The sequence below is a fragment of the Zootoca vivipara genome, chromosome 1 (genome assembly GCF_965207765.1).
Source record: "Zootoca vivipara chromosome 1, rZooViv2.hap1.1, whole genome shotgun sequence".
Classification (NCBI taxonomy): domain Eukaryota; kingdom Metazoa; phylum Chordata; class Lepidosauria; order Squamata; family Lacertidae; genus Zootoca; species Zootoca vivipara.
In genome coordinates, this window is record NC_142582.1 from 5609838 (window position 1) to 5636320 (window position 26483).

The 26483-nt window shown below is 44.8% G+C and overlaps 1 protein-coding gene across 6 annotated transcripts in view; it reads left to right on the plus strand.

Annotated features, from left to right (window-relative positions):
* The window catches only part of ERBB4 (erb-b2 receptor tyrosine kinase 4), an 801677-nt gene that overhangs the window by 541751 nt on the left and 233443 nt on the right, over nt 1–26483 (plus strand). For all 6 annotated transcript variants that reach the window (XM_088667872.1, XM_060282295.2, XM_060282293.2 and 3 more), the window contains exon 4: nt 9383–9517. In XM_088667872.1, the coding sequence (XP_088523998.1) occupies nt 9383–9517 (135 nt within the window). The remainder of the gene's footprint in view (nt 1–9382; nt 9518–26483) is intronic.

A 26483-nucleotide genomic window follows, 5' to 3' on the forward strand; every position in this document is an offset into this window, starting at 1 on the left:
CCAGCCAACTTTAGTCCCGTGTTACCCCAAACCAAAAACAACTCCCAGCTTTCTTTCTAGAGGCAACACAAACCCATCAGAATACTTATTCCCAACTTCACATTTGGAGCAACTGAATGTTGCAAAGAATTTGTTTTCTAAGCTGCCCTTAATGGAAAGCGCCATGTTAAACACACACACACACACACTATATGTGGACAATATTTTCTTTAATGAAATATTGCCTTCAAGTCAATGTCACTAAAGTTTGGGTGCTTTTCTTGCGAGTCTTTGTCCGCTTTTTCACTAATGACCCAGGTAATTGTTACTTTTAAAAGGTTTAATCCGAGACTGGCCCAGATGCCTATTTGCCACTAAACATGCACATCCTTGAGCTTTTGCTTATGGTCACTGGACTGAAAGAAAGAAGGCTAAAGTCCTCCGTTTTATAATCACACTTCCCTTGCCTCCTAATACAAATGTGACATTTCAATTTTTGGTGCTTTATAAATCATCTGCAGCGAAGAACAAAGCCCTGATCTGGGTCAGGAAATCAGTGCATGAAAGCAGATAGCCACATCCATATTATGTTCGTGAATCAAGGACTATGGGGCTAAAAATGGATGCACATCCAAATGCAAATGTCTTCCCTTGCCTTCCCTTGCTTTAATTAGTTAGTTAGCTATTTAGTTATTTGTTTGTCCCCAATGACATCCTGCTATGTCTGGTTACTCATAGCTACTGGTTACTCATAGGGTGCTAGCCGGAAAGGGCTGTGCGGTGGGCTTTGTGGGTTGGTGAATGCTTCTCTCTGTGAGGCAGCCTTCCCAGACCCACTGAAAGAGGTGGTTATTAAACCGCTTCTTAAAAAAACATATTTTGGGCAAGGTGATTGAGCGAGTGGTTGCTGAACAACTCCAGGCACACCTGGAAGAAGCGGACCATTTGGATCCCTTCCAATCTGGATTCAGGCCTCATCATGGGACTGAAACTGCCTTGGTCGCACTGGTCGATGATCTCTGGCGGGCTAGGGACAAAGGTGAAAGCTGTTTCCTAGTTCTGCTGGATCTCTCAGCGGCTTTTGACACCATCCATCGACCATAACATCCTTCTGGACCGTCTAGAAGGGTTGGGAGCTGGGGGCACTGTCATACAGTGGTTCCGCTCCTTCGTCCTGGGCCATGTTCAGAAAGTGGTGGTGGGGGATGAGTGTTCAGACCCCTGGGCTCTCACTTGTGGAGTGCCTGAGAGTTCTGTCCTCTCCCCCATCTATATGCAGCCGCTGCGAGAGATCATCAGGGGGTTTGGGCTGGGTGTTCATCAGTATGCGGATGATACCCAGCTCTAACTCTCTTTCAAATCAGAACCAGTGAAGGTGGTGAAGGTCCTGTGTGAGTGTCTGGAGGCAGTTGGAGGTTGGATGGCAGCTAACAGTTTGAGGTTGAATCCTAACAAGACAGAAGTACTGTTTGTGGGGGACAGGAGGCGGGCAGGTGTGGGGGACTCCCTGGTCCTGAATGGGGTAACTGTGCCCCAGAAGGACCAGGTGTGCAGCCTGGGAGTCATTTTGGACTCACAGCTGTCCATGGAGGCGCAGGTTAATTCTGTATCCAGGGCAGCTGTTTATCAGCTCCATCTGGTACGCAGGCTGAGACCCTACCTGCCCACGGACTGTCTCGCTAGAGTGGTGCATGCTCTAGTTATCTCTCGCTTGGACTACTGTAATGCGCTCTATGTGGGGCTACCTTTGAAGGTGACCCAGAAACTACAATTAATCCAGAATGCGGCAGCTAGACCGGTGACTGGGAGCAGCCGCCGAGACCACATAACATTGGCTCCCAGTACGTTTCCGAGCACAATTCAAAGTGTTGGTGCTGACCTTTAAAGCCCTAAATGGCCTTGGTCTAGTATACCTGAAGGAGCATCTCCACCCCCCATCGTTCTGCCCAGACACTGAGGTCCAGTGCCGAGGGCCTTCTGGCGGTTCCCTCGCTGTGAGAAGCCAAGTTGCAGGGAACCAGGCAGAGGGCCTTCTTGGTAGTGGCACCCGCCCTGTGGAACGCCCTCCCACCAGATGTCAAAGAGAAAAACAACTACCAGACTTTTAGAGGACATCTGAAGGCAGCCCTGTTTAGGGAAGCTTTTAATATTTAATAAATTATTGTATTTTAATATTTCTGTTGGAAGCCGCCCATTATTATTATTATTATTATTATTATTAATATTTTATTATTATTATGACATGGGGCTTCTGATAGTTGATAGCTAAGCTGTCAGTTTCCAGCCCCTCTTACATTCAAAATGTGGCAGCTAGCATGGGCATAGCCAGGATTTTTGCTGGGGGGGGCAGGCTTTTGTTAGGGGGGCAGAACTTCAGATTTGTATTGATTTAGGGGGACAGCTGCCCCTTCCTTTGGCTATACCCATGGCCTCTAGGGCATAAACTTTGATTACAAATTCTGAAAAACAACATTGGCAACAGCACAGCAAAATAATTCATTTTGGGGTTGCTATGGAGTTTCAGAAATACCCAGAATGGGTAACAAATTCTGGGGTCTACCCCCATGACTCTGAGGGAGGACTTTTGGGAGCCTCACAGAAATCCACACAGGAATGAGGAAGAGACCACTTAAGCAAATATCTATGGCTCAGGCTACTAAAGAATATAACATGCATGAGGAAAAAAACCCAACTTTAATTCAGTTTCCTAATCTGTGTCTCCAAGAAGTGCTGGCGCCCAAATTAATTGGAACAGAGGGAAGGCCTACATTTTTCACTTGCCTTTTCCTGCCAACTTGTTGGCATCGTCAAGAGGCTGCCTGCCTTTCTCCTTCTGGTTTCCTTTTTAAATTTAATGTTATCTCTTGCTTTCAGTGTTGTTGTAAATTAAAATTAGTTGTTAACTCTAGGATGATGAGGTCATTATAATGCAACTCTTTTGTATATTGATTACATTTGAGCTTCATTTGTTTAATGCGTCGTAGGGTTTATTAGGGCTTTCCAAACATCCCTCTCTCTCAGTGTAGGAGGTGGGGGAACAGAGAGTGGCAAAATAGATGGAAAGCAGATGCTCAGTTTAATTTGAAACAGTCGACTGAAATGGACTGAGCCACCGGCAGTTTACACTATCTGAGGAAGACCTGTCTCTTGAGAGCAAAAGGAAGAAATGGTGACTGGGAGAAATGCATGCACAGCTCAGACTTAACAAATCAGGAAGAGAAGAGCAGCAAATCAGAAGTTGTCCTCATCCCTGTCAACAGTGCTACCGACTGCATAAAATATGAAACTCTGGCATGGGGTGGGGGTGGGGAGTGGGTTCCCCCCCATGTGCACTTGTAGAGGTCAAAGGCCTGGTTGGTCCAAGAATGGTACCTAGTGGTGAACAGGAAATGATGTTCCTCTAGGGCAGGCATCCCCAAACTGCGGCCCTCCAGATGTTTTGGCCTACAACTCCCATGATCCCTAGCTAACAGGACCAGTGGTCAGGGATGATGGGAATTGTAGTCCAAAACATCTGGAGGACCGAAGTTTGGGGATGCCTGCTCTACTGGCTGCCTTCCCCAACCTGGTTCTATGTGTATTGTTTTAAGGAAACAGATATTTCATTCCCCTTTTAGTGGCAGCATTGGATTAGCAAGGGATGGGTGAAAGTGACAATTTTAGTTTCTCATTTTCTAGTCTTAAGCTCAGTTTTCCACATTTCTGCAGCAATTTGTGGTTTTTGTTTGTATTGTTGTGCAAATTTCTTCTAATATGCACTTTAGTGGTGGCAAGTGTCTGGTGGTTCCCAGGGTTTTAAAGAAACCAATAAATATTGTTATTTTTGTGGGAATGTTCAGGGAGGCAGGAGAGGATATATTGTTTAATGATATCCTTCCTAACTTGCATTAGGAAGTTCTATGTCTTAGCAGAGTTTAAACATTCCCCTTTAAAGGCACAGCTTGTTGCGGGTTCGTCTGAAGCTTTCTGTATGGGATTCCTGGTAAGATCCCTTCTTGTCCCTCTTAAAAAGAATATACACAACAATCTTACTAAAGTTAATATAAAAGTAGTTTACTCACATTCATTCAGTTCACAGTTAGATCCCTGAAGGCAGACTTAGGTTACAAAAGTATATATACACTAGCTGGCCTGGCCATGTGTTGCTGTGGGTTTTTGTGTTAAATGGACCTTTTCCTGTTAAATGGACCTTCAGAGTCTCCCTTTAGAGTCCCCTCACCTGCCCTGTCCCAACCCTGACTCCCCTACGGTAAGTTTCAAAAATAAGACTCCCCCACGTTTTTTATATACGTTTTCTGGTTGGAGATCTGCATCTCAAAATCCACATTTCAAAGGATAGTTATGTTTCAGTTTGTGTATTGGTTCAAAAAGGGTGAACTGGGTAGTTTGCCACTAAAGTGCCAAGGAAACTGAATTTCTCCAGTATCCCTTTGAATTAGTACCCCAGTCCACAGATTCTCAGCAGAAGGAAGCAAGACAAACTTGAGCATGATCATCTCCATACACTTATCTCTGACTGATGGTTTTTTCCTGTTTATGTCCTGGTTTCAAGGCCTAGGCCCTCACAAAGCAGCTCATAACAATACAATGAAAATATGTTTAAAACAACTCAATTTTAAGCAATAATGATCACTGGATAGAGCAAGTTCCTCAAAAAACCTTGAGGGGAAAAAATATACGAAGGGATCCCCTAACCGTACAGGTCCAACACAGCTATCGTCCATTGAACCAAGTAGTTTTGCTAATGGTGCTCTAAGTACACAAAATGTTTGCATGGAACTCCATGACCTAAAGATATGAAACCTTGTAATTAGTAAACAATATGCAAAGGTTAATTCTATTAGCATCTTGTGTACAGCTATACACATTTGAATAAAGCGATACAACAATAAAAAAGTAGTTTTGCTAACCATATTCGTAAATCTGGCGCATTTTGAGATGATTGCGTACCCAAACAACACAAGCTTCTTTTATATATTCAGATAGTGGGTTGTGGGGGTGGGGATATTTCTTATAAATTTGTAAACGTTCCATTGAGTCTGAATTTCAGTATGGTGCTCCATGTCTGTGAGCCATCTCTTTCATTCATGCCAGATTTTGATGCATAGGGTTTAAGCAAACCTCATATTTATGCAATAAAATGAGAATTGTTGCTAATCACTAGACTTCCTTGCAAATCCCACCTTTGTTGCAGTGCAAAATTGCTAACAGATGTTGTGTGCATCATAAGAATATCCATGCCCATGCAGGCTGATCATACGCTATGCTCCTAATCTGAATCCCTTGTTGTGTGTGCTTATCTATATAATAGCTGTTGTGTAGGTTAATCCCCTTTTCTGTGGAAAAGCCAAGCTCCTTTTAAGCCAAAGGTTTCCTAGAAGTGAATGTCAATACCTGTACCTGATTAATTCGGTCAAGGGGAGGAAATTATACAAGACTGATATTAAATACAGTACCTCATTTTCATCTGAGGCTTCTGCTTCCTGAAATGCAGAAAGTGAAGGTTAGGATTTCTGATGGCAAGCAGTGTTTTCTCTCTCTTTGGGCACTAGTGCTGTGCACCTTGCTTCTTGTCTTGATTTGTAATTGGCTTTGTAATTGTGAGCGTTCAGAAAATGTTTGTCTGCATTTCAAAAGTTCCTGGCTTGTCATGTACCCTGATGTTATCAAATGAAGTTTGTGTATTATCTTATTGCCCTCTGGGAATTGTAGATTGCTTTCCCTCGCGCTGCACTCACCCCATAACAGCACCCCTTCTGTACGCAGAGCGTCAGTTTCAGTTACACTGCATAATTATGAACTATACATTTGTTTCTGAGAACAGTGCCTGGAGATGATGCACACTTTTATTTTGCTATTTTTGATTTATTCTTTATACAGCACAATCCTATGCATATTTTTTTAGAAGAAAGTTCCTCCAACTCAATGAGTTTTATTTTCTTGTAAGCATGTTCAGGTTTCAGCCATTTCTTCTTCTTTGGCGATTACTCATAGCCGAGTAAGATTGTCTTCCACAAACACGGTTTTAAAAATGAGTCCATAAGTGACGGTGGAGGCCAATTCTGGATCCACACGTCCTTCCACAATAGGTACAATGGTTTCCGGGTGGGAGTTGATCATGCTGTGGATTTGCCAAGCGTGCCTTCCTCTTAGCACTTTTCTCCCTTGCGTCCTGAGTTTGAGTGTCTTCAAAGCCCATGACACCTTTGCTAAAGCCTGTTCTCCAACTGGAGTGCTCGCAGGCCAGTGTTTCCCAGTTGTCAGTGTTTATACTGCATTTTTTAGATTTGCCTTAAAGGTAAATGTAAAGGGACCCCTGACCATTAGGTCCAGTCGTGACCGACTCTGGGGTTGCGGCACTCATCTTGAGTTATTGGCCGAGGGAGCCGGCGTACAGCTTCCAGGTCATGTGGCCAGCATGACAAAGCCGCTTCTGGCAAACCAGAGCAGCACATGGAAATGCCGTTTACCTTCCCGCTGTACTACCGGTAGCGGTACCTATTTCTCTACTTGCACTTGTGACATGCTTTCGAACTGCTAGGTTGGCAGGAGCTGTGACCGAGCAACGGGAGCTCACTCCATCGCGGGGATTCGAACCGCCGACCTTCTAATCAGCAAGCCCTAGGCTCTGTGGTTTAACCCGCAGCGCCACCCACCACCTTAAGACAGTCTTTAAAGCTCTTTTGTTGGCCACCAGCATTACGCTTTCCATTTTTAAGTTCGGAATAGAGTAGTTGCTTTGGAAGACGATCATCAGGCATCCGCACAACATGACCAGTCCAATGAAGTTGATGTTGAAGAATCATCGCTTCAACACTGGTGAACTTTGCTTCTTCCAGTACACTGACATTAGTTTGCCTGTCTTCCCAAGTGATGTGTAAAAATTTTTGGAGACACCGTTGATGGAATCTTTCGAGGAGTTGGAGATAGCGTTTATAAGTGGTCCATGTTTCACAAGCTTATACAGTGGTACCTCGACTTACGAAGACGATCCATTCCATAGCCATCTTCATAAGTCGAGGTTTTTGGATGTCGAAGCGCCGCTTGTGCGCATACGCAAAGCGCGATTTTGCGCTTCTGCGCATGTGCCGACCGCACACGCCGCTCTGCACAGGTGCAGAATGCACGTGCAGGGCACGCACGGTGAAAAGACTTTCGGGGTTGTCGACTTCAGAAGTCGAAACCTTCGGAAGTCGAAGTGTTCGGATGTCAAGGTATGACTGTAGTAAGGTTGGTAGTGCAATAGCTTTGTAAACAAGCATTTTGGTTTCCCTGCAAATGTCCTGGTCCTCAAACACTATGTGCTTCAATCGGGAGAAAGCTGCACTCGCAGAGCTCAGGCGATGCTGGATTTCTGCATCAATGTTGGCCCTTGTGGAAAGTTAACTGCCTAGGTAGGAGAAGTGATCAGCATTATCCAACATTACTCCATTGAGTTGGATTTGTGGCGCTGCAGAGGGGTTATTTTGTACTTGTTGGTGCAGCACTTTGGTTTTTTGGATGTTGAGTGATAGGCCAAGCTTCTGCAAACCTTTCATCCAATAATCTCAGAGTAAGTCATGCTCCCCCCCCCCCCCGGCCACCATTTTCTCCTTACAACAATCTTGTGACTGAGAGATAGTGGCTGACTCAAACCCCCCAGTGAGTTTCATGGTACAGTGGGGAGTTGAATCCTAGTCTCCTTTCATTGTAGTCCAGCATTTTATCCATGGCACACAAGATTGCAAATTTATTGTATTGTATGTTGTTGGTTTTTTGTTCTTGTTTTTGTTTTGTTTGTTTTTTGTAGTTTCTGGCTGTTTTAAATTTGGAGGTTTAAGTACATATATGTTGGTATGGGAAATTGTTGTGTGATGGGCCAATGGCCGTAATAAATATCAATCAATCACGGCACACAAGAATGTAAAATATTTTTGGCTATCAAACTGCATGTAATGCCTAAGACTAAGATCATTAGTCTATATCACACTTTACTGGGAGCAGATACCATTGGAATGACTTCTGAGTAGGCATGAATCCAGACCTTCCAAGGATGGTATCCCCCAAGGATCTGTATTGGGACCTGTGCTTTTTAAGTTGGTCGTAAACTATCTAGCATTAAGGGTGAGAAGTGAGGTGGCCAGGTTTGAAGAAGAGATTAAATTTTTCAGGGTCATAAAAACAAAAAGAAATTGTGAAGAGATCCAAAAGGACCTCTCCAAACTGAGTGTAAAATGACAAATGCAATTCTACGTAAGCAAGTGTAAAGTGATGCTTGTTGGGGCGAAATGTCTTAATTTCACATGTACCCGGTATGCTCATGGGGTCTGAACTGGTGGTGACTGACAAGGAGTGGCTCTTTGAGGTTGTAGTAGTTGGCTCAATGAAGACCTAGTGTCCAGCAGTTGTGAAGAAGGCAAATTCCATGCTAGGAAATGAATGGAAATGAATGGCAAATGAAACTGCTGATATCAAATCTATGGTGTGACCACACTTGGAATACTGTGTACAGTTCTGTGTACAGATCACCTCACTTCAAAAAGGATACTGTACTGTTGAAAAACGTTCAAAAAAAGGACAACAAAAATGATCAAGGCAATGGAGGAACTTCCTCTATCAGGAAAGTTAACGTTAACACTTGGGACCTCTTAGTTTACGGAGCAGGTGAGCAAGAGGAGATGTGATAGAAAATTATGTATGGCATGGAGAACGTGGATAACACTTGAACTCATCAGCATCGAATGAAGTTGAAAGATTCCTGACAGACAAAAGAAAGTCGTTCTTTACACTGCAGAGTTAAACTCTGGAACTTGCTCTTGGAGTAGGTAGGGGTGGCCACCAACCTGGATGACTTTAAAAGAGGATTAGAGAAATTTATGGAGGCAGGGCCGGCTCTAGGGGTAGGCTGGGTGGCGCGGGGCGCTAGGGCGCCGGCCCAGCAGGGGGGGCGTTGCGCGGCGGAGCCGTGCGGAAGCCGTGCTGCACCCTGCGCCCGCCCACCAGCCACGACAAGAAACGGGGCAGAGCGGGGGCGCTGGAGCGATCTCCGCGCCACGGCGCCCGACATAGTTGAGACGGCCCTGTATGGAGGAAAAGACCATCTATGACAACTAGCTACAATTGCTCTGCTCTGTCTCCACAGTTAGAGGCAACAATGCTTCTGAATTTCAGTTGCTAGAAACTGCAGGAGAGGAGAGGGCTGCTGCTGCAGCCAGGCACTACGGTACTTGTGGGCTTCCCACAGGCATCTGGTTGTCCATGGTGAGAACTGGATGGGGAATGAGATGGACCACTAGTTTCATCCCGGGGGGGGGGGGGGGGCTCTTCTTATGTTCCTAATTGTGCTTGAATATTATAACATGACCATATCCCACCATCCCAAATGTCCTTAATATTTGTGTTTTCATCTTTCTCTTTGGTACAGAAATCTTAAATGGAGGAGTATATGTTGGACAGAACAGATTTCTTTGCTATGCAGACACTATTCAGTGGGAAGATATTGTTCGTAACCCTTTGGCTTCCAACTTTTCTGTGGTTCCAAAAAACAGCAGTGCAGATTGTAAGTATTGACTTTGTTCTCCACTCTTACCACTTTGTCATTCTCACGCTTATTCAGGTACACACATCTATTTTTTTCTTTCTGTGCTTTCTGTAGCATCTGTACATTAACAGTGCAATCTGTGCATGTCTACTCTGACACAGGTGCACTGAGACCAGTGGGACTCAAGTCTTGGTAAGTGTCCATAGGGTTGAAAAGTAGGTTTCATTATGATTTAACCACTCAAAAAACCTGCCTGCTTCCAAGGTTCTTCCCCACCCACCCTTTATTTTCCTTTCCTTTCCTTTTTCCCCTCTTTCTTTTTTACTTTATTCATGTGCTTCCTTTCCAACAAACTGCCCAAGGTTGCATTTAATGCTGAAAGAATCCAAGATCTGAAGCCCACTTCAAAGATGGCATTGTTTAGAATTCCAGTGTGAGGGCAAACTCTGCTTAGTCTTAATTGCAGTTAGCATTGATACTCACAAACTGCTTAACCATTTCTTTCATTAGCCTTAAATTCAAGTATCATGCAACCAGATGCCAGCTGTCCAAGTACCTTCTTATTTTGTTTAAATGTTCCATCTCCCTCTCTTCACAGAATCTAGCCATATGAGTTAATTTAACTGAAGGATAGCAAATGTAGTTGAACTCCATCAGCCCCAGCCATCATGGCTAATAGGCAGGGATGATGGGAGCTGTCCAACAATATCTGGAGGGTACCATCTTGCCAATCCCTGGATTAACTATATACAGGATGTCCCAATTCCCGTTTGAAGCCATTCTCACTCGGTTGAGCCAGTGTTTCTGAAATGCAGAGGTGTGCAACTATCTGCCCCTTGCTCTCTTCAAGTGTCACTGATTCTATCTTGCATTGGTGATTTGTCTCACGTGGCTTGATTATATCATCACTTAGCAAAGCATATAAGTACAACTTTAACGGAGGGTGGGGATAGCATCTGAACTGGAATCTAAAAGCTTTACTTGGTTGCTGTACTTTCAGTTCCATAAAAGGTAAAGGGACCCCTGACCATTAGGTCCAGTCGTGACCGACTCTGGGGTTGCGCGCTCATCTCGCATTATTGGCCGAGGGAGCCGGCGTATAGCTTCCAGGTCATGTGGCCAGCATGACAAAGCCGCTTCTGGCAAACCAGAGCAGCGCATGGAAACGCCGTTTACCTTCCCGCTGTAGCGGTTCCTATTTATCTACTTGCACTTTGACGTGCTTTCAAACTGCTAGGTTGGCAGGAGCTGGGACCAAGCAACGGGAGCTCACCCCGTCGCAGGGATTCAAACCGCCGACCTTCTGATCAGCAAGCTCTAGGCTCTGTGGTTTAACCCACAGCGCCACCTGCGTCCCATAGTTCAGTTTCATACGCAAGGTCTAAACTCTGAGTTTGAAAAGTTGTGACTTTGAGCTACAACGTGACAAACATGGATATACAACTTCCAGTCTTTAGTTCAGGTGGGTCTCTAGTGCCAAATGAGTACAGCTATCCACTCTAGTAATTTTTCAAGGGATCCTGAATCTTCTCTTCTCTTGTTAGCAGTTGGAGTCCTATATGCTGATGCGATCTTCATTATCATAGTCAGGTACCCACAAAGCCTTTACTTAAATGCTTTGAATACTCGGTGGTCAGACTGGTTGGGGCTGACGGTAAATGGAGCCCAAGAACTTATGGAGGGCCTCAGATTCCCCTTTCCTGCTTTAAGACCCAACCTCACATGATGATCTGCAACCTCAACTGCAGGACAATGTGCCTTCAACACTAAAAAACCATTGTGTGAAGGAGCAGTAGAAAAAACCATTGTGTGAAGGAGCAGTGGAAAGTCAGTGAAAGAGCAGGTGGTAAGATCTCTCCTCCTTGAAAAGGGAAGACTTTGTGAGTGGGAGCCACTTCCCGTGCTAAGCAGGGAGGGGCGTGTTTTCGGCCCCCTGCTCCAGCCTATCCCCGCTGTCGCGCTGACCTCTCAGCTGGTCAATAGGGCCGGTGGGGTTTGCCTGCATTTAAGCAGGCACGACAGCGTTCGGCGTTCATCTTTCCAATCAAGGAAATGATGTGTGGTTAGCTGATATCACAAAAAGCATTACCGTAGGAATTGGTTTCAGCAGTGAGGGTATTGGTGGCGAGCCTCTTTGGCTCGGATGGCGGTTAGGCATTGGAATATGTATTTGTCTTGTGTGTTTGAGGACTGGTTGTGGCCATCATCCAACCCTCCTCTTTTAGGGGTATCCCGTTAAAGGGATCCAGTGGTCGTGGATCCTGTCCAATGCCCTGCTGGTGGCTAGGGTCATGGGACGACCCCCGGTGACATCAGGGGATGCTTCCAGTTGTATTTGCATCAACAGGCTCCTCCCACTGGCTGTTACCCTTATATGACTCCCCGCTGAGCGGGGTGGAGTCATGCTTGCTTGTGTGTCCAATGCCTAAGCCAATACCTCTCATTTTCTCTAATCAATAAAGTTGTGGCCTTATTTTGCCCATTAACCTAAATTCATGTGTCACTGTGTCTCTTATTCCTTGCGGGGGGCGGGTCCTCTTACCGCAATGCCATTATATTAAATGTATTAAATGATGTATTAAGGAGCTGAATTTGTTCTTTTAGTCTGCTAAGGGATAGATTCCCAAAAGCTCCTAAGTGGTTTAGCAGCACACATCCCATTGAAAGTCAATGGAATGTGTGATCTTAAGTTGTTGTTGTTTAGTCGTTTAGTCGTGTCTGACTCTTCGTGACCCCATGGACCAGAGCACACCAGGCACTCCTGTCTTCCACTGCCTCCTGCAGTTTGGTCAGACTCATGTTTGTAGCTTCGAGAACACTGTCCAGCCATCTTGTCCTCTGTTGTCCCCTTCTCCAGTGTGGTGTAGTGGTTAAGAGCGGTAGACTCGTAATCTGGGGAACCGGGTTCGCGTCTCCACTCCTCCACATGCAGCTGCTGGGTGACCTTGGGCTAGTCACACTTCTTTGAAGTCTCTCAGCTTCACCCACCTCACCGGGTGTTTGTTGTGGGGGAGGAAGGGAAAGGAGAATGTTAGCCGCTTTGAGACTCCTTCGGGTAGTGATAAAGCGGGATACCAAATCCAAACTCTTCTTCCTCTTCCTCTTCCTCTTCTTCTTCTTGTGCCCTCCATCTTTCCCAATATCAGGGTCTTTTCCAGGGAGTCTTCTCTTCTCATGAGGTGGCCAAAGTATTGGAGCCTCAGCTTCACGATCTGTCCTTCCAATGAGTACTCAGGGCTGATTTCCTTAAGAATGGATAGGTTTGATCTTCTTGCAGTCCAAGGGACTCTCAAGAGTCTCCTCCAGCACCATAATTCAAAAGCATCAATCTTCAGCGATCATCCTTCTTTATGGTCCAGCTCTCACTTCCATACATCACTACTGGGAAAACCATAGCTTTAACTATACGGACCTTTGTAGGCAAGGTGATGTCTCTACTTTTTAAGATGCTGTCTAGGTTTGTCATGGCTTTTCTCCCAAGAAGCAGGCGTCTTCTAATTTCGTGACTGCTGTCACCACCTGCAGTTACCATGGAACCCAAGAAAGTAAAATCTCTCACTGCCTTCATTTCTTCCCCTTCTATTTGCCAGGAGGTGATGGGACCAGTGGCCATGATCTTAGTTTTTTTGATGTTAAGCTTCAGACCATATTTTGCACTCTCCTCTTTCACCCTCATTAAAAGGTTCTTTAATTCCTCCTTACTTTCTGCCATCAAGGTTGCATCATCTCCATATCTGAGGTTTTTGATATTTCTTCTGGCAATCTTAATTCCGGCTTGGGATTCATCCAGCCCAGCCTTTCGCAGGATGAATTCTGCATATAAGTTAAATAAGCAGGGAGACAATATACAGCCTTGTCGTACTCCTTTTCCAATTTTGAACCAATCAGTTGTTCCATATCCAGTTCTAACAGTAGCTTCTTGTCCCACATAGAGATTTCTCAGGAGACAGATGAGGTGAGCAGGCACTCCCATTTCTTTAAGAACTTGTCATAGTTTGCTGTGGTCAACACAGTGATCTTAAGTTATTTTTTGTAATCTTGTCCTCTGAGCTTGATGTCCAGATTTCAACTCTTCCTGATTACCCAAATCAGTGGTTTATGTTGAGACATCTATATTCTGCCAATGCCTGGATATATAGTTGAGAAAGCTGAACTTGCCAGAGACAGATACAAGATCTGCATCTCCCAAATGGAGAGAAAGCATTAGTCATTACTAGCTTATTCAGTTTACATGTCTTGGCCATGAACTTCAGTAGGATAAATGAAATCAACCCAAGGAGAGATATCAGTAGGTTGTCAGATGTTGATATTTAACTGTGCCTAGCACACAAGTCCCCTCTACACGAGAAATCTGGGAATTCTGCACTTTACCCTTTATTGTTTTGGGGAATCTTTTGTGGGAGTTTCATATGCATCTCAATGCTTTAAATTCCTCTATGTTATGAAAGTTTCATAGGGGGCATCTCAATGCTTTACACTCCTCTATGTTATGAAGCATAACATTTTGCGTGTGTTATTTCCCCTAAAATCTTAAGTAAAATTTTGACCTGGCTGTCCTCTCTCCCATAAAGCTGTAGGGAAACAAATACAGTAACAAACTTAGTTTGTGTTCTTTTAAAGTTCCTTGGGGTAAAACAAATTTTGAAAGCTGAAAAGCTGCTACTGGTCTTATGTACAACCTATGCCGTTTAGAACAGCATTTCATCGCAGGAAAACAAATCACCAGCAGAATGTAACTGCAATACATTTTCTCACCTTGGCTGACAGAAAATGTGAAGTGGTGACTAATTCCCATTCTTAAAGTCAACTCTTGCCTAGTATATCATTTCCAATGCAGCTCTAAATTGCAAGCTGTGTACCGAGAAAGTGACATTCGGAACAGTAGATGGTGAACACGTTTTTATTGTAGAGTTAGGTTAAATTATATCCCTTTATTAAGGTGCAGTCAATTAACATTTTAAATACGTATGTGCTTGGGGAGTAGGGAAAAAGCGCTTTCACAGACAGGGGCCCCTGAATCATTGCGACAGGTGTCAGCTCACAATACCAGCCATAGAAGCTGTTCTTTCACAAAAACAAAGGCACAAATCAGGAAAGTATCATACGAAAACCTCTTTTGTATGGAAAATTCCTCAAGTGCTCACAAAATAATGTTTTAACAGCCACAAGTGTTTTCTCAGCCGGGAAGCATAGCCCATAAATGCTGAGGAGAGAGCCAGTGCTCCCCCTCAAGTTGTTAACCATTTCAAAGATACGCACCTATTTGCATTTCCTGCAATTAAAGAATATGAACTGGGAGTATAATTTGCTTTAGAAAAATGGCAATGGAAAGTGGGTGGTGGGCAATGGAGCAATGTCAATATTTGTTTTCTTTTAAAAATCCGTTTTTGCCATGTGCTGGAGAATGAAAAGAGGGAGGAATGCGAGGCGGAAAGTAGACCTGCCGAGTGTTGGCATTTCAGATAGGGAATTTAGTAGCCCCATGAAAGCATTTCATGTGAGAAAGAGCTGAAAAGGTGAAAAAGCTTCTTTGTGCTCTGAAGTACAAGTGGATATAAAAAGCCAACTGAAGAAGAATTTCAGCAACAGGAAAGCAGACCAAGCTTTTGAGTGCCTGGTGACCAAAAATACTGTATTTTCACAAAGTTTTCCGAAAGTCTAATCCAGTGTTTCTCAACCTTTTTTGGGCCAAGGCACACTTGTTCCATGAAAAAAAATCACGAGGCACACCACCATTAAAAAAGTTAAAAAATTTAACTCTGTGCCGCCCTATATTGACTATATAATTATGACTGTAAGAAACACTTGCCAATTGCTGTGTTGGTTGCAATCTCCTGTAATAAGGCTTCACAAGCCGCTGATTTCTCTGCCAGCACAATCCTTTGCTCAGCAAGTTTCAGGTTGAGCTCATCCAGCCAGCTTCTTTAAGTTTGTCTAAAACCACCCTCCCGTGGTGGTGGCTGTTGAGAGCTGCGCTCGCCCCGCGTCGTGACCCGGCCGGCTTCCTTTCCGGCGGGTCAGTGTTGTTTATTGGCGGCCGCCAGGAACGTGACAATGCAAATCGCCCTTCTCGTCGCCGCACGTCGCCGCACACCAGCCAGCGTCTCGCGGCACACTAGTGTGCCGCGGAACAGCGGTTGAGAAACGCTGGTCTAATCCTTGTAATGTCATAGAGTATGATCCTGCTGTACTTTATACATGCTGAATTGCTGGTTTCAAAGGCGTGCCTACATGTGTACTCCAGTTTGAAACAATCTTTATTCCAGAGTTTGAAGAATCTCATTTTATTGGGCAACCACGCATGGCTAGGCCAGTTGGGCAAATGTGTGTAAATAGGCTTACATCTGCTGATGTTGCTGGAGCAATTATTGGCAAATTAATTAATTATGATTCTTTATATATATTCCACCTTTTCCCCAGTCCTCAGCTTATGGTGGCTTGCACAGATAAAATCGAGAAAGCGAAAAACATAGAAAAGACAATAATTAAAATGTAATTAAACACTTTTATGTATTTAATTTAGTACTCACTTTCCATAAAACACCCAAAAGGAATTTAACAATAAAAAATGATTTTAAGTCCAATCCAAATAGTGATTAGCTTTACAGTAAATGATTAGGTTTCTGTACTTGTGTGCATTTCCGTGTCATCATTAAATCAGGAATGACAGAAGCAGCAGTCATATATCTCCTCCTCCCCTTGTCTCCTGCAATGTATGGCACTACCTAACATGTGATGCTCATGTCATTGCACCTGGAGTTTTATGGCCCCTCTAGAAGCAGTAATCAACAGAAGGAAGTGTGGGCAGGGATCTTTTTAAAAGCACCATGACGTTTATACGATATGTTTTATAGCATTCTGCCTTATGATGAGTTAGGAATGAGGAGATGGTGGGTTACTAAGTTGAACAGGAGCTCTGCATTCACCATAAGATGTGGCATCAGTCACAATGAGACATCAGAATGAATACTAGTCAAAAGAAAGTTTTACAATTAACATAAAAGACAGGTGCAAAGGAAGAAACCATATCAGTTCAAATCCTTCTGCCACTTTAATAAGCTAGTAGTGTAAAGTAAGAGGTGTAGTCTAAACCACTGAGCCTCTTGGGCTTGCCAATCGGAGGGTTGGCGGTTTGATTCTGTGCAACGGGGTGAGCTCCCGTTGCTCTGCCCCAGCTCTTGCCAACCTAGCAGTTCAAAAGCACGCGAGTGCAAGTAGATAAATAGGTACCGCTGCCGCAGGAAGGTAAACAGCACTTCCGTGCGCTCTGGTTTCTGTCACTGTGTTCCGTTGCGCCAGAAGCGGTTTAGTCCTGCTGGCCACATGACCCGGAAAGCTGTCTGTGGACAAACACCGGCTCCCTCAGCCTGAAAGCGAGATGAGCACCTCACCCCATAGTCTTCTTTGACTGGACCTAACCATCCAGGGGTCATTTACCTTACCTTGGTGTAAGGTATGTGCAATGAGATTCCAGCAGATATCAAGAGGGATCAAATCCCTTCAGTGAGAGACCACCCACCATGGTTGAGCATAGAGAACAGCCTCTTTCCTCCTTAGCAGGTTATCCCTACAGGAGGAGAGCCGACTCTGCAGTTTCTTAGTGAACATTAGCCTATTGAAATGCATAACTTATTATGTGAATATGGCTTGTTTAAAACCCGTCTGCTAATTAAAATAGTACTTCAGGAAGGAGAAGCATTTAGCTTAAAACAAATTCTTATTCCCTTTTATGGGTGGCAATGTAGGAAATACAAATGATGTAACAATTCCATTGATTCTGTAATTGACATTTTTGGGTGAGTGGATGGATTGGTAGTTTGCATCTCTCATAATAGGGTTCAAATAATTTAGCTCACTATCTTTGAAGAAGGCCTTTGCCAAAGTAGAGGGGCATGTGTGGCCTGAAGCCAGCTGGACTAATTGGTGCTCTTCAACAGAGCCGGGTTCAAAATCCCATCTGTTGCTTAGTCGTTCGACAAAACGCCAGACCTATTCTACAGGGATTAGTGTAAAGTGTGGTTATCTCCACCCACTCATTTTGGAAGGAGGGGTACAAGGAAGCAGAAGAGGAGGATGCCTTCATCTGCCCTGCCTGCAAGAAGATGAAGATGCATATGGGTCTCTACAGCACTTTGACTTTACCCCCAATGGCGCACTCTTCCATTGTCTCTTGAGACAGATGGATGGAAACTAAACTTACCCCCCAAGTTGATCCAGGGGCTCCAGAGATGTTTGGCTACCTTTTACAGTAGCAAGTAGGAGCCTCTGCTAGTTGACTGCCCAACTCCATTATGAGAAATTGCTGCAAGTGGTTTTTCTCAGCTGCAGAACCACAGACTGAAAGAACAGTTTCACATCTGTGGATTAACTCAGGGGTAAATGCCCAGGGATGCTTTTACTACTTGTGGACAACCCATTGTTTAGTGCAAACAGCACACCAGCTTTCCCCTGGATGTATGTTTGGCACCCAGCTGGTATGGATATGCCCTAGATAGGAGGAGTGAGATGGCTGTTCATAATGCTGTCCCCTGTAGGGACAGTTCAAGGGAAAGCTGCCATACACATAAACACACACCCTTCTGTATCCATCAAGTGAAATCCTGACTCATGGTTCTTCCCTTCCTCCTTTACTCCCCACAACAACCCTGTGGGGAGGAAAGTTAGGTTGAGAGGCAGAGACTGGGCCAAGGTCACCCAGTGAGCTTCACGAGTGAGTGGGGATTTGAACCCTGGACTCCCAGGTCCTAGTCCAACACTCTAACCACTACACCACACTGGCTCTTCCTGCTGTGCTTCCAAAAATGCTGAACCTCTAGTGACTCACAGCTGCCCACATAGTTATTTGCAGTAAAACTGTGCTAGAGCAGGGACACAACTGCCTCCGCCATCAAGGGAGAATAAAGAAACATGGGAGTAAAGAAAGGGGACAAAGTACTTGCACCCTTCCCAGTGTGGAAACCATGGGGATCAAATAGTTCAGGAATACGGTGTTATTTTGACACTTCTGTTGTGAAAGGGTGAGCAGTTCGTCCTCCAGCAAAAATACCACATAATGAAAACAGCACTTGGTACAGCATTTAGAAAAGGTTTCCCTGCCTCCTCTCCCCAAAATCTTTTTTTTTTATTTCAACACATCAAACTGTGTTTCCTCTCTTACCTCCCTATTTCTTCCAGCCCTGGCTCCATGCCAACAACAGCTAAGAGAGACATTGGCTTACCGCACAATAATTCCGTTATGCTCGTTGTTTTTCTTTAGTGTGGAATTAGAGCAAGAATGCCACAAGCCTCATCATTTCCTTGTCAGCGTGCCTTTGATTTTGCTGGGTACCTCCTCTGGAAAAATCTCTTACGATGACATTCAGGTTTCTCACACACCATTATGTACTGTGACAAAGAAAATTATTGTGGCTGTAGCTTGCGATGCTCACATATAATTACCCTCTTGGCAATGCATCTGTAAGTCTTGATACATTCGTAGGAAACCACCTGTTCTTTTATTTTAGTTTGCATTTGATCCTCATTGCTGCATCGATAGAAAAAGGTCTACTATTATACAAACCTGCTTGTGTGACAATTATTTCCCTCCAGCCACACACTGTCAGAGGGGTGAGGAACAAGTGGCTCTCCAGATGTTGTCGGACTCCAACTCCCATCAGGCCCAGCCAGAATGGGGAGGCGTCAGGAAAAACGGGAATGTGGTCCAACAACACGCTGAGCATGCACATGTTCCTCACCCCTGCTCAGAGAAGCCAGTAATGTGCAAGAGTCATATGGTCTCCTGGGCAGTTTGGTCCAAGCCCAGTTTAAAGATAGAGAACCCTAAGAGGGGAAAGCAAGGGGCTTTGATGCTGACCAGCAACAGAAGTTGCCCAGCAACAGCAGACACGCCGGTCATCCGGTCACCATCTTCCCCACTATGGTGAGAGGTATTGTATTTTTATTTAAATTGTAGTGGAGTCCCTAAGATGGTTGGATTGTGCCTTGTGCGCCTCCTTCTGGAAACTGCTGCAACCATGCCGGTGCCGAATGCTTTCCTTTGCACCACATCAGTGGGGCTAAGAAGGGAATCTTGTCATCTGGGCAGCCCAGGATCTCCATACAAACTGCCCAGGCTTGCGGTCATGTCAGTACTGCAATTGCAGCAAAAACACCAGTTACAAGTTACCAGTCTCTGCAGCCACAGCAGGTGCTGTGATTCTCCACAAGTTTGACTTCACCCTTGGAGGTAGACTCCATTGTTTCTGGAGACAGATGGATGCCAGCAGCAGCAGCAGCGCCAACAGCAGCAACAACAGCAAATCTTTCTAAATGGGCATCTATACCAAAGGTGGGGAACTGGATCCAGGTTGATCACCCAGCTGTCAATCATGTGACATAATAATGTGTCAGGTGACTGCCACTTGCCAAGGTTCAAATGAAGTTTCAGCAGCCTTCCAACATGTTTTCAGTGTCAATCAGCAGGTTGGCACTGGGGGCACACCTTACCTTCCAGCGATCTTGTTGTAACTGCTGATTAAGCAGCCCCATTCAAGTCCATTTGGAGGAAGCAGTTTGGATTCATACCATGTCTGCAGAGGAGGAAAAGGTTGATTGAAGAAAGTGATTTGAACCTCAGCTACGCTAAGGAATTACTGTTGGGGGAACTCCTTAGTGTAGCATCCCAGGAGGCCTCCCTGTCAATGCTGATCAGCTGGCTGGCGCGGGTCAGGGAACTCCAGTTGTAATGGGACAACCAGGAGCTCACTTTATTAGCATTAATTATTAATGATGAGCTGTCGCCTCCCCCACAAATGAGGAGCCACCACTGATAAGGTCCATTGAAACTCACTCCCTGACTCACTCTTTGGCCACGAGGACTCTCCCTGCATTTCCAGATTTGAATCAAATTATTTATTTCCCGCACGTATGTGTTCATACGTGAGTCGATTGTGGATAAGTGGGGGGGGGAGGTGTCTGTTCATGGCTTGGGTAGTGCCCTGGTGGATATTGCTGAGACTCACAGCTCGCATGAAGCCATCAGTTTCTCCATTGCTAAGATGACGATGCCACTGTGATCTCTCCTAAAGGTCCTGAATATTGTACAGGAGCCGGGGTTTTTTTGGGGGGGGGGAGAGGTGCAGGCTCAGCCTGCCACAGAGGGTTTTAAAGGCAAGGCAAGGGTCCAGTGAGGAAGTTCCCCCAGAGATATGGCTGTCTTGGAATGAAGTTCCTACCGTAGGCATGAAGGTCCTAGGAGGAAGGTCCTAGGAACTTGCCTGCTGCCCAGATGAAGTTAGGGCACAGCGAGCCTCTCTCTGGTCAGCAGGGGTTGAGATTTACCAGTAGGTGTGGCAACCTATGATAATCCTGTGGGATTTCCACAAGTGTCCCCTCATGCATGCAAATCCTCCTTTTAACTCTGTCTCTCTGGGAGTTTAACTTAGATACAGTCCCTGACATAAATTATACACATAAATTACATGCAAAACCATGTATATATACAGCTTAGAGACTATTTTCCTTTATGGGTAAAACTGCAAGCAAACCTCCTATAATAATAATATTATAATAATAATTTATTATTTATACCCTACCCATCTGGCTGGGTTTCCCCAGCCACTCTGGGCAGCTTACAACAGAAAAATGAAATAAAATAATCTATTAAACATTAAAAGCCTCCCTAAACAGAGCTGCCTTCAGATGTCTTCTAAAAATCTGGTAGCTGTTTTTCTCTTTGACATCTGATGGGAGGGCGTTCCACAGGGCGGGCGCCACCACCGAGAAGGCCCTCTGCCTGGTTCCCTGAAACTTGGCTTCTCGCAATGAGGGAACCGCCAGAAGGCCCTCGGTACTAGACCTCAGTGTCTGGGCAGAACGATGGGGGTGGAGACGCTCCTTCAGGTATACTGGACCGAGGCCGTTTAGGGCTTTAAAGGTCAGCACCAACACTTTGAACTGTGCTCGGAAACGTACTGGGAGCCAATGTAGATCTTTCAAGACGGTGTTATGTGGTCTCGGCGGCTGCTCCTAGTCACCAGTCTAGCTGCCACATTCTGGATTAGTTGTAGTTTCCGGGTCACCTTCAAAGGTAGCCCCACGTAGAGCGCATTGCAGTAGTCCAAGCGGGAGATAACTAGAGCCTACCATTCCTTGATTAATATGTGACAGAACCACCGGAACCCAGATCAAACTGTCTCAGAAGCCGGATCTCCCCCATCTGTGCTTTATGAAAATACTTGGATGAGTTGCCTGGAGAAAGTGGCCTTTGCAGGAACAAGCCCTGAATTTCCCATTGATCTTTTGGCCCGGGAGATTATGCCTGCTCTATCTGTTGCTGCAGGGGAAAGGAAGCCAGGAAGGGATGGTTTCTGACACTTCTCTCCTGCCTTTTTTCCAGCGTAGTCTCTTGTCTGTTCTCATCGCATTGGCCTTAAGACATTTCTGTGTCAGAACAGAATAGTAACATTACAGCAAACCTGCTATCAATCCTGCGCTGTTATTGATAAATATGAAGCCAGTGGGCTGTGTCAATTTTGTGCTGCAGACATGCATTTCTTGACTTCCCGTTGACTCTCTCCCTCTGTTGGTCGATCACTCTTCACATCAGGCTTGTCTTCTGCGGACCACATCAGTGATACCCTGTAATTTAGGGATTCTATACAGATTTCCTCAATTCCTTAAGCGCATTATTATCTCTCCTGCCACACCAGTGGGCCTCCCATTGCATATTATTCATGAAAGCGCATATTTCATTGTTTGTAAGTTTTCTTTCCCCCCTCTATTCAGCTTCAGCTTTAAGTTTTTATCTCTGATTTTTATTTACTGCTGTCCTCTTTCTTTTTCTTTTTCTTTTCCCAGCTCTCAGTGTGTATCTCTTTCTGTTTGTTTTCACAACACAAACATTATTTCCCTTGCCAGTCTCTTTTTCATCTATGTGCGTCTGAATCACTATGTGTGTGTCTCTATCTATCTAGAAAGAAAGATTAGTGGATAAATAGAATGGGCCGACTGGTATATTTACGTTCATTCCTACTAAAATATCTGCTAGGCATGTGGAATACCTGAGCCATGGGCTGTGAATAACAGATGAAGTAGTGGAAAGCTCACTAGAACATTTTTCAGTAGTATCCAGAATTCTAAGGTTAATGTGTAGCAGGAAAGATGATACAGAAAAGGATGTGTGATTCTTTCCTTATTTTTTCTAGTGCTGGGCCAAAGCTGTCCTCTTAATTTCTCAAAAGTGTTCTTCCCTGACAAAAGAAACTTCTATTTTTCTGACTTGTTGAAAGCACGCTTTGGATTTTATTTATATGATTAATGTGTGGGGTTTTTCGTTTTTCATTTTGAATCCTTACTTCCTGCTTTATAACTTAAAGAGGCTCTCAGAGCACCATTCAAAATCATACTCCAGCTAACTGGCACCCAAAAGCAGTTCAAGGACAGCCCCCAAACTGAAAAGCTGATTTGTCTGGAAAATGTTGCCACACAAGAAATGGAAAGTGTCCATGAAGCTGCAAACTGTGGTCTTGGAGATCTAATATAAGTCATGAGAACAAATAATTCAACTGCATTTGCTTATGGAAGAAACTCCCTTGTGCCATTTACCATTAGTGTATTCCTCTACTGGAAGGAACATTTGTGTTCCAAGTGTTTAAACAGCTTGCCTATTCTGTTTTAAAGAGAGTGCCGGAGAGGGGGGGGGGAACCTGAGAGTCTGACTTTCTACTAGGTAATTAACTTTCAAATCGATAGAAGAGATCTAAAGATTAGCATAGGGGTAGTAGAAAATGTAAAATGATTTTTACTTAACAAAAGAGTGTGGATGAATAAACGCATGACAATGGCGATGTATCAGACAAGGGCACAGAAGGCATTACAGGCTGATAAAGGCAGAACAATTCATCCCAACAATAGTATCTTTAATTTGTACTAATGCCATACTGTGGCTATTTGAATTATATTTTGATTTTGCAATCAAATGTATCATTTAGTCATGCAGAAAGCTGGTCTCTTAAACTACTTAGGAAAACACAATGCGGGGCTATTTAAACAGAGTCATATTTAAACATTACTAATGAAGTAATGGTGGTTTCTTAATTCAGAGCTATATTGCATTGGGTTTAAGGTTTTGTGACTGGAAGGGACAGATTCCCCATAGTGTGACACTCAGGCCTGCTTCTCATCGATGAGGTAAACTGGTGTTTCAGTCCCCTATGTGAGGTTTTATTACTGAATGCTCCTACATGTAATCAATATCTATATCTATCTACATATATATATCTGTCTATAACTAGATGTCAATGAAAAAGGCTCTAGACTAATTTCTATCTATGTACCTATCAGTCTAGAGAGAGGTCATGCACTCCACCAGCCATCTGCAGTTTGAAGTGGAATAACTCAGTTTAATGAGAGCAAAGTCAGAACTTCCAAAAGAAATTAATCTCCCTGTAGGACAATGGTACAACTATATTCCGGTTTTAAACGGAGTATGCATATTGCCTATGAATGCTAATCACTTCCAAGTTTTAGGCAGTTGGTCCTTGGCATTCCTCAGACTAGCCTGTGGTTATTATATTTCATTCTCTTTTTTTGGGGGGAGGGGGGGTTAAAACAGAATCTAAAATGGAAGAAATTGACCCTACTGTGGGAAATATGCAACTACATTGGAGCTTACCTCCAGAACCTTGAGTAAGCATAACCAATTCACAAACATATGGGATTAGCATTAAGAATATGACTTTCTCTAGCTCAATCCTATGCAAGCCCTGCTACGCCCAATGAGGCTTCTCATAGGATTGCAGCCTTAGGCACCCTTCACTGCACCGCTTATTTTGTAAAGTTATGCACTGACAGATAATTCAGAGGGGAAACTAATGCTAGAGTTTTAAAAGGCAGCCTAAGGTTCTGGGAGAAACAGAGAAGAAACATTTATGAGATCCGTCCGTCAGACTCTTAAGGACAAAGGAAGGAAAAGTGGATTTCCTCTCCTGGGAGCTGGTTTCTCACATGCCAATTGCGAGGGAGATCTGTAGATCAAACGTCAGATTTCACACCCACCCACCCTTCTGTCCTCTTCAGTCTGTAATGAATGGCAGTTCAGGAAATGGACAAGGTAACCACTTATAAAAGAAAATTGCTTTGGAAAGTCAAACCCACATCACATCTTGTAGTGATGGCCGGGTTCCAGTTAATTGCTGCGAGTCAACATTTGACTACCCTAAGATGAGATGTATTTGGTTTGAGATTTCTTTCTGTCAGACATTTTCCAGTCTTACATAGAGCCAAGTGCTTATGCAAAGGTGCTGAGAAGAATCAGCTCTTACTGTACCAATGTCACGATGAACTTCAGTGAATGAATCTTCACTGGGAGTCATTTTGGACTCACAGCTGTCCATGGAGGTGCAGGTCAATTCTGTGTCCAGGGCAGCTGTTTATCAGCTCCATCTGGTACGCAGGCTGAGACCCTAACTGCCTGCAGACTGTCTCTAATTATCTACCACTTGGACTACTGCAATGCGCTCTACGTGGGGCTACCTTTGAAGGTGACTCGGAAACTTACAACAAATCCAGAATGCGGCAGCTAGACTGGTGACTGGGAGTGGCCACTGAGACCACATAACACTGGTCTTGAAAGATCTACATTGGCTCCCAGTACGTTTCCAAGCACAATTCAAAGTGTTGGTGCTGACCTTTAAAGCCCTAAACCAGGGTCCCCAAACTACGGCCCGGGGGCCGGATGCGGCCCAATTGGCCTGCCAATCCGGCCCGCGACGACGCCCGCCGACGCCCACTCTTACGGCGCGCAGCACGGCAGCACTCTTCCGGGTCGGGGGAAAAGCACCGAAAATCCTTTGTGCGCATGCGTATGGGCCTCTCCCGACCCGGAAGAGGTCATTTCTGGTGCACTTCCGGGTCGGGGGAGGCCCATACGCATGCGCACAACGGATTTTCGGCCCTTTTTCCACCCTGGAAGCGCACCGCTGCGCCAGTAAGCGCCCGTGCGCATGCGCACGGGCGCGCACTCCCCCGCCTGCCGGCCCGCACAGGCGCACGCTCCCCCGTCCTCCGGCCCACCGCGCAATTGGCGCAGTGGAAACCGGCCCAAACGCTGGTAAGTCTGGGGACCGCTGCCCTAAACGGCCTCGGTCCAGTATACCTGAAGGAGCGTCTCCACTTCCATCATTTTGCCCGGACACTGAGGTCCAGTGCCGAGGGCCTTCTGGCAGTTCCCTCGTTGCGAGAAGCCAAGTTGCAGGGAACTAGGCACAGGGCCTTCTCGGTGGTGGCGTCTGCCCTGTGGAACGCCCTCCCAACAGATGTCAAAGAGGAAAACAATTACCAGACTTTTAGAAGACATCTGAAGGCAGCCCTGTTCAGGGAGGCTTTTAATGTTTAATAGATTATTGTGTTTTATTTTTCTGTTGGAAGCCGCCCAGAGTGGCTGGGGAAACCCAGCCAGATGGACGGGGTATAAATAATAATTTTTTATTATTATTATTATTATTATTATTATTATTATTATTATTATTATTATTATTATCACACTGCCATTTGGAAGGAAGTGGAGCTAGTCAAACGTAAAACCATTCAGTGTCAGGGGCTACTCTGGGGTTCCATATGAATCCATAGGGCAAGTGTGTGCTCTCTTCCTGGATTCCTCAGGGCAGTGATTCCGGCTGCAGACAAGCTTGACTGCTGTGCATGTTCAAGCCAGAGATTTCATACTGCCCGCCAATTGCAGAGACAGATGTTGTGTAGTTCTGTTTCCTCCTACCGGTATGTACCTCACATAGATTAAAAGGCTGTTTAAATACTAACTGCAGATTTATCCTCCAAGGTGATTGGGGGAAATACAAGGTTATCTTTTCCCTACCCTGTTTTATCATCACAACCACCCTGCAAGACAGATTAGGCTGAGAGTGACTGGCCCAAGATCACCTAGTGTGCTAAGCTTTGCACTTAAACTACCAATACACCAGGTTACTTAGAACCCAGTCTTAGGGTC